General features: G+C 46.4%; 1 protein-coding gene across 2 annotated transcripts in view; it reads right to left on the bottom strand.

Moving 5' to 3' along the window:
* Inpp5a (inositol polyphosphate-5-phosphatase A) overlaps positions 1-17,435 on the bottom strand; it is a 196,409-nt gene that overhangs the window by 105,804 nt on the left and 73,170 nt on the right. For both annotated transcript variants that reach the window (XM_075972662.1, XM_075972663.1), the window contains exon 3: positions 3,351-3,451. In XM_075972662.1, the coding sequence (XP_075828777.1) occupies positions 3,351-3,451 (101 nt within the window). The remainder of the gene's footprint in view (positions 1-3,350; positions 3,452-17,435) is intronic.

Below are 17,435 nucleotides of genomic sequence, written 5' to 3'. Positions count from 1 at the left end.
GCATTGGGATACTAGTGCCCCCCTACATACACACACAGATATGTGATTAAAAATTTACCTCACATGGAAAAAAACAACAAACTGGTGTCAAAAATTCTTTAAAATAAGCTACCAACAGATCTAGACTCAGAAAAACAAAAGTAACGGCATTAGCTGAAAGAATCTTTTTTAAAAATATTTATTTATTTATTTATTTATTTATTTATTCATTCATGTGTACAGCATTCCTTCCATGTGTGCCCGCAAGCCAGAAGGGGGCACCAGGTCTCATTATAGATGGCTGCAAGCCACCATGTGGTTGCTGGGAATTGAACTCAGGACCTCTGGAAGAGCAGTCAGTGCTCTTAACCACTGAGCCATCTCTTCAGCCCCTGAAAGAATCTTAAAATGGTAAATATAAATAAGATCAGAGACCTAAAGGCAAACAGGAACGTACAGAAGAAAGGAGCTTCTGGTGCTGGCAAACGAGAACCAGGGTTTCATAGGACGGACTGAGGGCAAGCACCCTGAAAGCAGTGCAGTAGGGGCTCCCACTCCATGTGGGATAGCGGAGCCTCTCTGGGCAACATTGAGTCTAAGGGGAAGGGAAGGGGGCGCAAAAAGCAGCACCTGCAGAAACAGAGGACTAATGTTCTCCAACCTTGGTCAAACCTATAGACACACAGGTCAGAATAAACAATATTAAACCAGAGAACAGCACACTGAGCTGCGACAAAGCAGCTGCATGTAGACGAAAGCGAGCCGCCAGGAAAGCACATTATACACAAGAAGATGAAGATGGACACAAGGGCTGGGCTCTGGTCAGGAACAATGAAACACAGAAGACAATGACACGGCATCCTTGAAGTAGTGAGGGAACTGACAAGCTCCCATTCATTCCCAATAAACGCAGCTTTTAAAAATGAGAACAATGGCCTTGTTCAAACAAACAAAGGCTGAGAGAATCAGCAGCAGCTGACTTGTACTGGAATAAATAGTACAGAAAGCTCTATAGCTAAGGAAGATGGTCCAGGTAAAAGCTAAAGTCAGCCAAGAGCAATGGGGACTGTGCAGGAAATGCACAGGAAGGTACCTGGCAGCCCCCAGCTTCTCAAAGGACGGCTGCTCTTTAAAGCCAGAGCAACAAGGCACACACCGCTGCCACACAGCACACTGAAGAGACAGTAGTGGTGGAACCTCCCTCTCGGAAGGTCACTGGCCTGCAGGTGCCCAGGGCTCAGCGCCCACTGCACCTCTCCCTTCAGATGCTCGGCTGCTCAGGCCACAAGCTTTTCTTTTCCTTATCAGCGTGCATTTCTCAGCAGAAACACTGATTTCAGTCAGTGGCGTGTGCTGCAGATGTTTTTCATAAGGTGATTTAGCTCTTCTTTTGTTCAGAATATCTGTAACAATATGGCTCTTCATGACAAACATGTGAATCCTATTTTCTAAGCTGCATGTCCTAAAAGAAACCCTCCCTATCTCAAAGCCACAAAGCTACTCTGATGCATCCCCATCTCCAAGTGCTACTTTACAACAACCGAATTCATTCTGAGGCAGGGTAGCCACGTGAGACGTTGTGACGCAGGATCTTCCGGACACAGGATGTGGCACTTCTCGGCCTGCAGGCCATGCACCAGGATCAGGGGGAGGTGCAGTCTGCCCAGACATTCCACCCAGCATGTCTCTGCCTATCCTTGCTGTTTCACTGCTGCAACTGGAGCTGGTGCTCTGGCCAACCGAGCATGGATTTCCCTCTGGACGGCTTCGGCTGTGCTCCACACTATGCTTCTCCATGCGACCAGTATCTGCTTACAGAGTGTTGGGGAGATGCTTTTAACACTTCATTAAAACTGCCTTGAAGTTATAGACTGCTTGGGAGAAATGAGCGGGGTTTCTGACACCTGATCAGGATCCAAGAGCTTGAGTGGTGGGACTGCAGCACACATTGCCAGGGAGACACCCTTTGTGAACAGGTTGGCTGAGGATCTTGCTACACACAGGGACCTTGCGGTACCTGGCTGTCACCAGCAGGGGCATTTGAGCACTGAAGGAGCATTTCTCTTTTCTTGTCAAGTGTAGGCCAGGTGCAAATAAGAGTAAAGGGGCAAGAAAAAGTGGCAACAAGGGCCAGTAAGATGGCTCAGTGGGTAACGGCACTTATTGTACAATTCTGGAAACCTGAATTTGATCCCTAGAACTCACATAAAAGTGGGGAAAACTGACTCCAAAAAGTTATCCTCTGACCTCCACATGAGCTCTATGGCATGTGTACCTCCCCAGCTTACACAGATACAGACACACATATGCAGTCTCTCTGACTCTGTCTCTCTTTCTGTCTCTGTCTCTCTCTGTCTATCTCTCTGTTTCTCTCTCAGAGGCAGCAGCAGGGCCAGGTATGAAGGAACACTAGAGACCCACAGGGTGGGTAGCATCTTCGGTGCATGCCAGGAAACTGAGGCAAAACTACGAATTCAGGACCCAGCTGTGTCCGTGTCAAGCTGTTCCACCAGAGGGCAGGTCCCAGGAACACCACACGGACATTTCTTCTTTAACATTCCCCACGGTCAAAGCTGTGGCCTAGCCGACTTCTTTCAAAACCACACAGCAGGAACAACACATGACCCCAAAGCAACCTTGACGTGGTTCTGCAGTCCTTTCAGAACGTCATTTCCCCACTGAAAACTGTCCAGGACTCCCTAAATTCTAACTGTCCCTCTTCATCCCTAGTCTCCTTTCTGATCATCGTTAGGATGCCTGTAGAAGACCAAAAAAGGCAGAATGGGTACAATGGTGTCTGAGGGCAAACAGGGGCTTCTGAGCTGGGTCCAAAAGTCACAAAAGAGGAAGAAGGGTCCCAGTTCCAAACCTGGAACTCAGGGTTGGGGGCCTGCTTGCTCCTGTTCCCTCTGTGTCCATTCACAGAGCTACCTCAAGAGACCCCACTGCCCTTTTTCCTGGGCTGAACCCAGATGCTTCTGCCCTCTAAAGAGCCACAGAGCACATTTCACTGGTTCCACAAGTACAGTGCCTCCTGCCTGGATGACATAATGGTACCCTCCCAGGCATTCAAAGCACAGAAGCTGCTGTAGAACTCAGTCCTTGCCCATCACCCATCATCCACTGCAGCAGGCTGACTATCATCCATCCACCCGAGGTGCTCTAAGGGGTCCCCAAGATCTATCCCTCTAGCCTAGCAGCACAGGTGCTTACTCTTTGGAGGCAAGCAGCTGCCAGACTCTGAGCCACACCTCTGGGGAAAACTGTACCTGCCTCAACACGGCCCACAGATGAGTTTCAAAGAGTGGCATTCAAGACCACATCCCATCCAAAGACCTACCCCCAATCTACAGGCTCCAGCTGAGACTTACTTGACAAACTTGTCCACGTGAGACATGGAGGCTTCGTAGTTTTTCCCTCCGAATTCTTGGCAGTGCAAGGCCATGAAGTGAGGCTTGTGTGTGTGCATGACCTAGGGAGAAAGCACAGAGTTAGAGTACAAAACCACAGCAAAGCAACATGGCACATCTCACATGCTATCTCCATAGCCAGAGCATCCCCAGACAGCAGGGCAAAAGCCACACATCTGTGCCCACACGTTCTTAACAGATTCTATGAGTTGCCCCCTTTATGCTTCCAACAGTTTATTTCTAGCCTCTTTCCTTAGCAATGATTCAGAATTTCTGAGAACCCCTTTCAGTAACCTAGAGGCATCTTTCTCTAATTACAACAAAGTAATACTTGTGAGCAAGAGAACATCTATCTAGAAACCCCTCAGCACAAGCCACAACCTCATTACATCAACACTGCTAATGCATATCTGCTGAGAGTTAAGAGTCCCGGCAACCACGTGTGTGACAGCATGTTCTCATGTGCACACACCATGCATGAGGATGTGAGTGTCAGCTTAAGTTAGTGTGAGAGCACTGCCCGTGTGCTGGCATGTGGCCATGAATGTATGGAGTTACTATGCCCAGTCTCATTCTTATCAGGATCACCAAGGCTGGCTTCCAAGCTCACTCCAGTACATGTCTCATGTCTGAAGCACCAGATATGCACATCTTGTGATCTCTTTAGCCCTACAAGGCATTGCCCTATTGTCTAATTCACAGCAGGGGAGGAGCTGGTGTGACAGAAAAACATCCATGATCTCATGGGCATTGAGTGGCATGGCCTGAACTTGTCTATAGCTCACAAACCCTACCTGGGTCGTCGCGCCCCCCCCCCCATGAAGGTGCCTAGCACATTGTTGAAGTTACCAGCAAGGATTCTGATTTAACTGACCTCCTCCACCACACATACATTGAGTCCTAAACATTTTAGCCAAAGAGCGGTACAGTAAAGTGTGTCCAGACAACAGTATAGGCCTACATCCACTAGTAATGGGCACTACAACACAGGAAGCTCAAGCATCTCCTGGATAGGAAGGTGCTGAGGCACTTGGATCTGCCCTCCTGGAGCACAGGGAGGGCAGCAGTGGGAAGGGGAGATCACTGAAGGGAGGCTGAGCCCCAGCAGCCATTGAGGAACTAGCATAGTGGAAAGGAAGGGCTATAAGGCAAGATTCAGAGAAGGAACCACTAAGTTGGGATTATTGTCACCACAGGGCCGAGGTGGTAGCAGAAAAACTCACAAGCAGGGCTGGAAGCCAGTGTGCCTAGAGCCAAAGATTTAGATGCAATTTGGGTGCAATGAGCACCCCACCCATGGCCCTGCAGCCTCTGCATTTCCCTGCACTCCAGGTCCCGTTCCACATTGCTTCAATATGAGCATCATAAGAAGCCGTGCAGTTGTAGAAGCTGTGAGGCATCAAGTCCAGCAGCTGCTGCGCAGCCTCGGGGCAGGTGCTCCAGGACAGCACCAGAAGGGAGTGACTGGATCTCAGAGATATAGTCATTACAACGGGGAACTCCCCCAGGGCCCAGGACCAGCTTTAGCACATGATGAAGACCATGTCACATGGGCAGTGGCCACCAGTGGACAAAAGCCTTTCCTCTCAAAGATAACAGGCACAAGCTGATCTCTCCCATCCCTGCAGCCCCCAGAAGCCACCTATCCCAGTTGTGGCCTACCGACAATGCACGCTTTCCTCAAAGAGGTTAGGACTGCAGTTCAGGGGCACAGTGCCCCACCTGAACCTCTCTGTCACGCTGTGGTTTTATCACTGCATTCCTGACACATAGTGTTGCACAAGAAATGGGGGTAAAGGGGCTGGAGAGATGGCTCAGTGGTTAAGAGCACTGCTTCCTCTTCCAAAGGTCCTGAGTTCAATTCCCAGCAACCACATGGTGGCTCACAACCATCTGTAATGAGGTCTGGTACCCTCTTCTGGCCTGCAGGCATATACACAGATAGAATACTGCATACATAATAAATAAATAAATAAATACATAAATACATAAATAAATGAAATGGGGGTGAAGGGTGAGCTCCTCCTCAGCTGAGTCCAGCTTCCTAGAACTCCTCAGGATGTTACTACTTAGCTCTATTAAACTAGAGTGAAGGTGGAGGAACGTGACACTCAGACATGGATGCTGGTATCCATGGTGACGCCCCTGCTTTCTATTAAAGATGAATTAACACCAATGCTAGCAGTCTTCAACTCAGCTCTTGAAAGCTGACGGAAACTGCTTTAACAGCCTCCTGTTCAAAGCCTGAACACCCTAGGTCCCTTGAGAGCAGGCACCTGCTGGCTTCTCTGCTCTTCTTTTTGGTCCAATCAGAAGGAATGTCCCCAAAAGTCACAACTTTCACTCTATGAACAGAGTTACACAACACCTCTCCTCATGTCTTCATCTAACTTCTAAGTAACATTTTCCCTTTCTAAATGAGTTTTTATTGTTGTCTAAGCAAACAGCTGTTATTAACACAAAGGTCAGTATTTGGATGACTGGAACTCAAGGCTCAACTATGATCCTACAAAAGAGGATCTACCTATGATCTTCAAGAGAGAAGGATCTAAGATGAACAGCTACATGAAGACCTCCCCCACCCCTATAGGCTGCGAGGGAAGGGGTTACAAGCTAACAAGAAAAACCTCAGCCTAATTAAGTCAGGCATGGCATGGCACCAGGCATAGAAATCCCTCCCCAGACACCATGGGCAGTACTTGGAAGGAGTTTAGACTCTGCCAAACACTCCAGAAGAAAAGATAAGCTCACCAGGACAGAGAGGACAATGAACAATAGAGGAAGGTAGATCAGGCCATGCTGTGGCCACAAGATAACTTTAGATATCACCTGAAAGAGGGCTAGTGCTATCTTCCACATGACAGAACAATGGACACAGCAAGATCAGACTCAGGGGGAAAGGTCCAGGAGAAGGAGGAACACAGTAGATGGGTGGTACTCTGAAGGGTCACACCTACCCAGCAGGCTAGTCTGCTCCACTGAAGGTCTCTGGTTAAAAAGGGCAGCTCCTGGTCTTTAATCTCAGCACTCAGAAGGAAAAGGCAGGCAGATGTCTGATTTCGAGGCTAGCCTTGTCTACAAAATGAGTTCCAGGACAGTCAGAGCTGTTACACAAAGAAACACTGTCGATAGATAGATAGATAGATAGATAGATAGATAGATAGATAGATAGACAGACAGACAGACAGACAGACAGACAGACAGACAGATGATAGACAGACACAGACAGACAGATAGACAGATAATGAGCAGTGTCTGACAGGCAGCTACAAACTGAAATCCAGCAAACACAAGATGCTAACCATACACAGTAGATATCAGCGCAGCCACAGAACCATAGCAGTAACGAGTCCACCTGAGCATCAGCCAAAGCTACAACCAGCACCACGGCCAGAGAGAGCACAGCCCATGTACCACAGACACTTAGGGCATAAGGGCACTGTGTATATCTGAAAGTGCAGGCATCGCAAAGAGCCCACCAGATTCACCCAGGAAGGACCTCAGCCCTGCTATGACTGCTTCAGAAAGGGGATTAAGAGCTCATCAAAGAAAACCCTAAACAACCCTGAAAGTCTCAGGGTTCTGAACAGCTGGCTTAGGGGCATGGGACATGGAAGCTGAAGCCTCATACAAATCACAAGAACAACTCTAGAAGGATAGCTGGCTGACTGGCAGGGGCCTAAGGGTACTATAGCTTTTTCCACTGCAATAAAATTTTAAAAAATAAAGTATGACTGAAGTGTTTCTTGTATAATATCAGCAAAGACTTTTAAAGGAAAGAGGAAGTGATGAGAAGATCTGCATAGGAACTATCAGATGTGGGCCAGCACTGACAAATTCTGACCCAACCCAGGCTGGGCAGGAAGCATCCTTCCTAATCTTATTGTAAGTTCCCAAGCACTGCCTCTGCCAGCTGTGGTGTATGTGGAACAGGCTTTGACTTTCCCTGAAAACCAGGGTGCTTTGCAACTTCAAGAACATATGCCCAAGGATAGCCCCCACAAGCTTATGCATATCGACGACTTCATGGGTCACCACCACCTGGAAGGGCTCCTTTGTTTCATTCATGCCTGGACATTTGACTCGGGTCCTAACTTGTTGTACTTGGGAATATGGAGTCCACAATGATAATTACATTATAACACATCCACCATGGCCAGGGAAGCAATGGGCGTTGTTGTCTCCTGAGATCCCAACAGTCTGTGTGACTGGGGTATAGATGAAGAGTGGTCACCTCAGAGGGTCAGGCCAGGATGGCCCCACCTGGTCATAGCAGCAGCGCCAGGGGCATGCGCTAGGTAGGCAGATATTCCTTGTAGGTTCCACTCACTGGCCCCAGCTTGGGCCACTCTGCTAATAGCGCATGTTTCTCTCATGAGAACACACACCTAGGACCTGTCTAACAAGAACTCAAACAGGAGTATCATTCAGAGCTCATGCAGGTGCTCTTCCGGTGTGCCCGTTCTCCTCATGGACTAACATCCAGGTGTTTTGTTGGCGTGCCCATTCTCCTCACGGACTAACATCCAGGTGTTTTGTTGGTGTGCCCGTGCTCCTCACAGACTAACATCCAGGTGTTTTGTTGGTGTGCCCGTTCTCCTCATGGACTTGCATCCAGGTGTTTTGTTGGTGTGCCCGTGCTCCTCACAGACTAACATCCAGGTGTTTTGTTGGTGTGCCCGTTCTCCTCATGGACTTACATCCAGGTGTTTTGTTGGTGTGCCCGTTCTCCTCATGGACTTGCATCCAGGTGTTTTGTTGGTGTGCCCGTTCTCCTCATGGACTTGCATCCAGGTGTTTTGTTGGTGTGCCCGTTCTCCTCATGGACTTGCATCCAGGTGTTTTGTTGGCGTGCCCATTCTCCTCACGGACTAACATCCAGGTGTTTTGTTGGTGTGCCCGTGCTCCTCACAGACTAACATCCAGGTGTTTTGTTGGTGTGCCCGTTCTCCTCATGGACTTGCATCCAGGTGTTTTGTTGGTGTGCCCGTTCTCCTCATGGACTTGCATCCAGGTGTTTTGTTGGTGTGCCCGTTCTCCTCATGGACTTGCATCCAGGTGTTTTGTTGGTGTGCCCGTTCTCCTCATGGACTTGCATCCAGGTGTTTTGTTGGTGTGCCCGTTCTCCTCATGGACTTGCATCCAGGTGTTTTGTTGGTGTGCCCGTTCTCCTCACGGACTAACATCCAGGTGTTTTGTTGGTGTGCCCGTGCTCCTCACAGACTAACATCCAGGTGTTTTGTTGGTGTGCCCGTTCTCCTCATGGACTTGCATCCAGGTGTTTTGTTGGTGTACCCGTTCTCCTCACGGACTAACATCCAGGTGTTTTGTTGGTGTGCCCGTTCTCCTCATGGACTTGCATCCAGGTGTTTTGTTGGTGTGCCCGTTCTCCTCACGGACTAACATCCAGGTGTTTTGTTGGTGTGCCCATTCTCCTCACGGACTAACATCCAGGTGTTTTGTTGGTGTGCCCGTGCTCCTCATGGACTTACATCCAGGTGTTTTGTTGGTGTACCCGTTCTCCTCACGGACTAACATCCAGGTGTTTTGTTGGTGTGCCCGTTCTCCTCATGGACTTGCATCCAGGTGTTTTGTTGGTGTGCCCGTTCTCCTCATGGACTTGCATCCAGGTGTTTTGTTGGTGTGCCCGTTCTCCTCACAGACTAACATCCAGGTGTTTTGTTGGTGTGCCTGTGCTCCTCACAGACTAACATCCAGGTGTTTTGTTGGTGTACCCGTTCTCCTCACGGACTAACATCCAGGTGTTTTGTTGGTGTGCCCGTTCTCCTCATGGACTTGCATCCAGGTGTTTTGTTGGTGTGCCCGTTCTCCTCACGGACTAACATCCAGGTGTTTTGTTGGTGTGCCCGTTCTCCTCATGGACTTGCATCCAGGTGTTTTGTTGGTGTGCCCGTTCTCCTCATGGACTTGCATCCAGGTGTTTTGTTGGTGTGCCCGTTCTCCTCATGGACTTACATCCAGGTGTTTTGTTGGTGTGCCCGTTCTCCTCATGGACTTACATCCAGGTGTTTTGTTGGTGTGATTGTTCTCCTCAAAAGATGTACATCAAGATGCTTTGCTGTTGGTGTGTCCATTCTCCTCATGGACTGTATTTCAAGAGGTTTCGCAGTATGCTTACTTTCATAACAGATACATCTGCAGGCCAATATCATACCCAGAACTTTCCATGTTAAGAAGGCTCTTCCAGGTCAGGTGGTGGTGGTGCACAGCTTTAATCCCAGCACTCAGGAGGCAGAGACAAGTGGATCTCTGTGAGCTCAAAGCCAGCCTTATCTACACAGCAAGTTCTTAGACTGTCAGGGCTATTATTAAGAGAAAACCTGTCCCAAAAAGCTAATAATAATAATAATAACAGTAGGAGGAGGAAGAGAATAAATAAAAGAAAGGCCCCTCCAGGTGCTCTGGTATTTTCAGGCTCTATGAAGAAAGCTGAAGTCCGCCCTTAGGGTCCTCCTCCCTCTTCTGTATGCCCTCTTCTCTTGTTTCTTCAGCTGCACTTTTCTTGGGTTAGAGGAAATTTTTAGCTGCATGACAACCTATCTACCATGTGGTACATGAGTCCCTCTAGGGAGAAACATGGATGACTGAACCCTTATGTGACAGAGGACTGTGACTGGAATACGAAGGAAAAGAGGGGAGCAGAGCAGAAAAAAAGGCATTTTACACAACCACAGCTAGATGTCTTCCTAGCTTTCTGAGATTCACAGACTCTAGAAAGTCGATGGATTCCTGGCAAGCTAAGCCAGAAAAAAACCAAACACCACCAAACCTATGAAAGCCAAAGACTAAAAAAGTCCTATGTCCATGTAAAGGCAAGAAATAAAACACAGACTCAGCGGAGATACTCCAGTCCCCTGATGTCATGCAGGGAACAGATTCATATGCTGACAAGAACATAGGCCACATCCATCAGGAAAAAAGGCAAAATAAATACAACTTCATAGAAGATGAAAATTCAGAAAATCTTAACTACAGACCTGCTCTGCCCTGAGCAACACTGGGGCAGAGGTTTCCAAGAGGTCTCTGGGGTCCTTGGAGTGGAAGAAAAGCCCAGGCAACCAGAAACATGGCTTCTTACTGCTTTAGATATGTAGATTCCAAGATGGCTGAATTTAATCCCCAAAATTTGTCCCTCCAAATTTCAGATAGATAGATAGACATATATAAATACATATTTGTGTATATATATTTACATATATTGAACACATGCTACACATGCACAACACCACATACAAATGATACATTATTTATACATAAGCAGAATAGCCTACACCTCAGCCTCAGTGTGACTGAAAACAATATAGCAACTACCACCCCACCCTGGATCAGGGCTTCTAGGTCAGCAAAAAGTTAGATCAGGAAACAGGATGTGTCCCAAGGACTATGGAGCAGATTCCAGTGTGTGGGCTCAAGGGAAATCTCACGGGTCTGCAAGTTAAAGTAGGTAAACACAAAGAAAAGAAAATAAGAAGTCACCCCAGGTAACTGGGCAGTAAAGCATGAAGGAAGGACTCTCACACCCCCCCCCCCAAAAAAGGAAAGCATTTGACAAGACAAAAACCATGGAATTCAAGAAGTAACAATCAGGAAATAAGTGACAACCAGCCAGGGTCCCTGGACTCAACAATTGACAGGAGAGGGCGCCAGCACACCAGGAATCTCAGAAACTACCATCGCCACCACCACCAGCAGCAGCAGTGAGAAGTTCTAGGAGGTCCTGGAGTTCTGGAAAACCCTATTAACTACCTAAAGGCTAAAAGGTCCTATCTACAGAGAAGCCTCTGCAGAACAACCACGCAGCAGAGTAAGTTACATCCACTGTGCCTATAGGGTCAGAGCCACTCCAATCAGAAACTAAGAGCCAAACAGACTGAGAGATGAGGACCACAGTAACCTCAAGGAAGGAACAAAGTAACATCATAAGGAACAAGTCACAAAGGGCACCAGAAAAGAGCAAGTAAAAGATAAATGTGACAACCAGCAACATCAGCCTGAGAAGCGCCTGGCAGGAAGAAAGCGGGAGGATGCAATGGAGGCAAGGGAGGAATGATGCAAAGCTGGAAGAGGAAAGCCAGAGCGGGGCAGAGCAGCATGGACCACCATATCAAGAAAACCAAGACTTGAACTTGCCCATGAACAGGCTCCTGGAGCACCTGAAACAGAATCTCAAAAGCATCAATTCCAAGATTCACAGGCCTCTGAGGCAGAAAACCTACAAACACTAATGGCAAAAACCTAGGCTAGGACTGGACTCTGTAAAAGCAATGTCCAAAGAAGGGAACCACCAAAATACCTTCACGGACATCTCAACAGCATAAAATGCAGACTGGGAGTACTATCAAGGCAGGTTCTCAAGAGAAAATGTAGCATCTCTAGGCCATTGGGGTAGGGACTATCTGTTTGGGCTTGGCTAGCCATTCATGCCTGTATAAAAGCTGAGCTTTTCAGGGAAAACACAAGACCAACCATAGGCTGGACCTCATTTCCGAAATCAAATTTGGCTACTTGGGGTACAGATCTCAGGTTTGAAGCAATGATAGTGCCTATTAGGTTCTTCAGCACACACAGATGAGATTCTAAGCCACATATCACTCTAGACAACCTCAGCACTTCCACACAGCACTCAGGTGCAATAGATCAGACAGAGAAGCATGCCTACCTCTCCTGTCACGAACTCAAGATAATGTCTCTGTCAATGACAAGCCATATGTTTGACAGTGGTCTCCAAGACCATAATGGAACTGGAAATCCTACCACCTCATCATGTCACGGTGTTTGTATCTGTGGCGATGCCAGGACACAGCCAATCCTACACAGCCAGTATACTGCTCAAGCATTATAGAACAGCTGCCATAAGATGGCTGTCCCTAGTATCCATATTCAGTGTGTTGTATCTTCACAGACAGAGGGTTCTGCTCCTCCTTACTAAAAAAAGGCTTCCCTAAATTAGTCTGCCTAATGTGCAGCAACAGCCTCCTCCATCTTTAATCACTGTATCTCCTCCTAACTACATCCAGGGGCCACACTGAATGGCTGGAGTACGCACTAGATGCTCGCTTGGCAAAAGTATCTCATGACAAACTTCTCAGAATGAATCCCTGCTGTTAACTACACATGACCGTGTGTCATAAAACCAGAGCAACCACCCAAAATGTTGGTTTAAAAAAGGCAAACATTTAAAACAGAAAGGAGAACAAAATGCAAAACCCAAAACAGAACAGGAATGGAAAACAAAGAACAAAAAGCAGTATGTGCACAGAGCAAGAAGGATGGAGGAAGAGCCAGCCCAGCAGTATCAGCGCTCACAGTGGCAAGGCTGTGTAAAAGGGAACAGTTCAAGATCCTTCCCAGAACCAAACCCACTAAGTCACCAGCCTCACAAGGCCTGTGGCAAGGTACCAGATAACCCTGGAGGAGACATATGTCCTCCTATAGTGCCTAGCCTGGACAGCAAGTGAAAAGTGCAAAGTGCAGGGAGGCCAGGGACGCCTCAGGTGTGCTGCCAGCCAGGGCCCCATGTTAGGAAGATACAGGCTTGAAGCAGTCATACAGAGAAAGACCCACTTCACAGTGAGCATATGGAGCATGTGGGAAGGGGGGGGCAATACGGACGACATAAAAGGCCTCAGAAGATGAACACTTCAAAGCCATCAGAGAGGAAGAAAGAAAAACAACCTGGAAGAGGGGGCAATGACACAAAGCACAGTGGGCCAAAATGACTGTGAAAACACATATGCACATGCAGACTCACGGTCATGGTACACATGTGTACAAATGCACACATTCACCATAGTCTCATGAATATAAACATAATCAGGACACAGGATAGATAATCATAAGCCAAAACCTATGACAAAACAGAACCACACGCTCAGTGCCTGCAGGATGTGAGCTCTTGTCAGGGCATGTTCTCCGAAGAAGTCTCTGCTGCCCATAAACTAAGTCTCAATGGATATTAAAGGATGGAAGTCACAGAAGCTGTCCTCTGACCACAGGAACAAGAGCCACAAGAAAAGAACATACGTTATTAGGGCCTGTTATACAAATGAAAGAATGAGTGAGTAAAACTAGAAACGCTGGTTCATCATAAAGCAAGCTAGCTGCCTGGTGGTAGCAGTGGAAGAGAAGGGATGACAGAGGACCCAGACCTCCACATGCAATGCACAATCACATCTTGGTCATGCTGAGGATTTCATGAATACATTATCAGAACCCCTCACTAAATATTCCAATCATATGAAGTGAGCCACATGTGAAGAATATCCCAATAAAGTCACAAAACCTTAGTTTCTACCAGGAGAGCAATCAAGTCTAACAATGACACGAGGAGCAGAAAGACCCTGGGCATCTGGTTTGTGGCTGATGCTCACTAGGACTTGCTGTTGTCCTTCAGATGAGTGACAAAAGAGCAGGAGACTCCTTCTTGATCCTTTGCAGATAATCCTAAGAACATTTGTGGATGACTTGTCCCACAGTCCAGTTTTGCTTGAAGATAATGGAAGCAGAGGAGCTGGTGAGAAAATCACAAATCTTCTGGGCTGGAAAGATGGCTCAGTGGTTAAGAGCACTGCCTTCTTTTCTAGAGACCTGAGTTTGGTTTCAAGTGCCTACATGGTGGCTCACAACCATCCATATCACCAGTTCCAAGGGACCCAACACATCCTTATAAAGGGCATCAGACATGCATGAGGTACACATACATGCATGTAGGCAAAAAAAAAACTCCTGCACATTAGACAGAGAGACAGTCAGACAGATGATAGACAGATAGATAGAAGACAGACAGACAGATAAACAAAGAAACAGACAAACAAACAAGCGCAGATGGGGTGTGGGGTTGGTGGCCCGGAGTTCATGCCACTACCCTCTACATCCACAGGCTTGATACTAACCAGGCAAATGTGCTGAATACACGCATTAGTCTAACTGAGTGGAAACAAAGCCAGAGAGACCCAAGCTTGCATCTCCTTGGCCAGTGACCACACAGTCCCTGCTGGAGCACTGGAATGGAATTAAAAACACTGTCAAGTGTCACAGTGAGCATGTCTGGATGGTGGAAAATTCTGATCTCCTTCAATATCTCTGTCCTCTTCTAGCTTGCTGATGAGAAGGCAGGTTCCTTATGACCGTTCTGTTGTGACACTCCGCATGGAACCTGCATCCAGCATCCCCAGCTGCCTAAAAGGCTAGAACAAGGACCAGACTGCACGCACCAATGAAAGCATATTCAAAACTCTCCCCATCACTGTACACAACAAGGAATTCAAAGAAACTCATCAGAAGATGCTTTAGTGACATGCTGTTGGACATTTTTGGATAACATTTTAAAAAGAGCTATTTCTTTTACAAGGGAATGAAGCCATGTAGTAATTTGTAAAGCACATGTAAACACTATGCTGAGAAAGCAGAAAGTCCCAAGGGCACAAGAATAGGATACTGCCACTCTCTGTGGGAAGACAGGGAGAAGGCCAGCGCCAGGAGTTCTGAGACAGCTAAGCAATTTAGCTACAATGTCATGAGACAAAGCAGGCTCACAATCTTCTTTCTAAAACATCCCAGGAATCACTGCCCTAGGGAACAAACATACATCTTCTCAGTGGTCAAATGAGAATGCTTTCCCAATTCACTATGTAGGCGATGGCAGGCTGGAAAAGGGTTGCACACAGCATCTACCCTTTCCCTGTGGCCAATTCCCCTAGCCCACTAATACACACCAACACCCTAGGGATGGAAACACCATTAATTCATTGCAATGCAGCAATTCCAGACTCACAGCACAGTCAGGTCAACTAGGGCCACAGGCAAAGACAGCACAAGAAAGTCATTAAGAAGAGATGAGCCCGAAGCAATCACTACCTTCAGTTTTACTGTCACTTACTTCATTATGGGTTCAGATAATTTGATTCTTAATAAGAGCAATAATGAATGTCTATCTTAAAAGCTCCTGAGCACTTCTGTAGGCTCCAGTAAGCAAGTCAGCCAGCTGTATCTGTCCACTTAGCAATGGGTAGGGCCAGCAGAGGAAGAGCAAACTCTGTCCAGGAACTACACAGAACTGTGATCCTTGCTTTTCCACCTGTTTCATAGGCCCAGGCATCAGTTGAGGGTTTGTAGTGTAATTGCCCTCCTTAGACAATTGTTGTAGGAACTGATGAAAATATAGGTACCAGGTTGTAGGCTGATGGGCCTGATGAAAAAGTACAACCATATTTGGCACCCAACCTGGGGCTCGAATATTCACATAGGGCCTGAGAAAGCCATCTCTCCAGTAGGCTCAGTGTACAGAGAGGTATGGCTCTTTTAAGAGGCCCTGCTGTGCAGCTGAGCACTTGAGCAGTTGACACTGAGTACAAGCTCCTGCTTCAGGCAGACATAACAAATTCCCAGCACTGGGGAGAGTAAATGCAGCTCCAGGGCCAGTACCCACTGGCATGAGGCTAGTCTCATGAGGGGAGTAGAGGCAGTTGCCAGCACCACTCCACAGCGGTAGCCTAGCAGTTTAAGATTTATCTCCCATGGTCAGAAAATGCTGCAAGGATATGGCTTTAGATATGCAAAAACCCAGGTCTAGACACACACACGCACACGCGCGTGCGCACACACACACACACACCTCTAAAAAGGTATGATATACTTAAAAAGATGCTTAGGTACTGAAGAAAAAAGAAAATAGGTATAGACAGTCATAAAAGATAGTTTAAAAATAATAGTCTTTAAAGAGAAAGTAAAGTAGTATAAAAATTAAGCCGCGTAAGGATGAAAAATATTGTAACACAGGGAGTTTGGACTATTTATGGTTGCTTTGTTAATTCTGAATTGTTTAAATGCTAATGAAAAGAGAATGGCAGCTGCTGAAAGACATTGGATTATAAAAGGGGCTGATAAATTAAACCAATCTATATACGTTAGAGATTCCAAGACATTGTTGGTTCAGAATGGAAGTCAGGAAATGTGTTGCCTTGGGGAAGAGGTTGTGCTTTTGTTTTCACAGGAAACAAAAAGCTATGGATTCTGTCAAAATTAATAAAGATCAGATTTGATCAGGGGTGACCTCCTGGGGATCTTGGCTATAGACATGAGGGAAAAGGCAAGAAAGACTACAGGACAGGTGACATATATGCTGATCCCTCAATATGGAAGCACTCTAAGACTGGATGAGATGTGATACATCTTGTTGGTTACAGAGTTTTCATGACTTAAGATATTACAGTTTGGATCTGTAATCCAAAAGGATTTATAAAGTTGACAGATGCCTTTTACCTATTCAAACATACTACAAAAAAAAATCATCTTTAGCTGACTTGTGCACACCACATATCCCATACTCGTGTTAATACAGATATATTTGTTACCACCAAAAGTTTGTGTATTTTCAGAAAAAAAGAACCAGATATCAATAAAGACAAGTAGCCCAGGTGATTCATCATCTCAAAACGCCTCTGTTGCAGTTTCCTGAAAATTCTGCATCTAGAACAACTTCAAAGCTGCTAGCTGAGATGGTCTAGCCTCACAGACTACTCCAGTCAAGACTTCAGATAAGATCTATACTTTACCATCACACAGAGACTCAACAAAAAACAACACAGCTAGTTTTCACAGGACTTGACCATTATCCCAATTTTCTCAGGGTCCCATAAAGATACTATCACCCCCAGACAACAGGAAGCAGTCTAGAGAACATAACATCCACATTCCCAAGAGGTGGGGTTTAGGGCTGTTTAATGAATTATGGGTGTTTATCATTGTTTATGGGGTTTGGCTACAAGTTCTTGTTGGTCATAGTATGGGAGGAAACTAAGCAAAGAAGATTAGATTCAGGGATCTTGTTCTGAAAAGAAAAAGGAATATAGGAATGATAGGATAAAAGGGTAGATTATTGAATCTACTTTTAAACTAATAAAGCAACTACTAGTCTTAAATATTTTATATTGGTATGAATTGTGTACACTGATATAAGTTTAAGGCTATTTTTATTTTTGTTATACTGTATATATGTTTTTACTCTTGTTTAAGGTATTGTGCCAA

This window comes from Microtus pennsylvanicus, chromosome 5 (assembly GCF_037038515.1).
Source record: "Microtus pennsylvanicus isolate mMicPen1 chromosome 5, mMicPen1.hap1, whole genome shotgun sequence".
Taxonomy (NCBI): domain Eukaryota; kingdom Metazoa; phylum Chordata; class Mammalia; order Rodentia; family Cricetidae; genus Microtus; species Microtus pennsylvanicus.
This window is presented reverse-complemented; position numbering and strand designations above follow the sequence as displayed.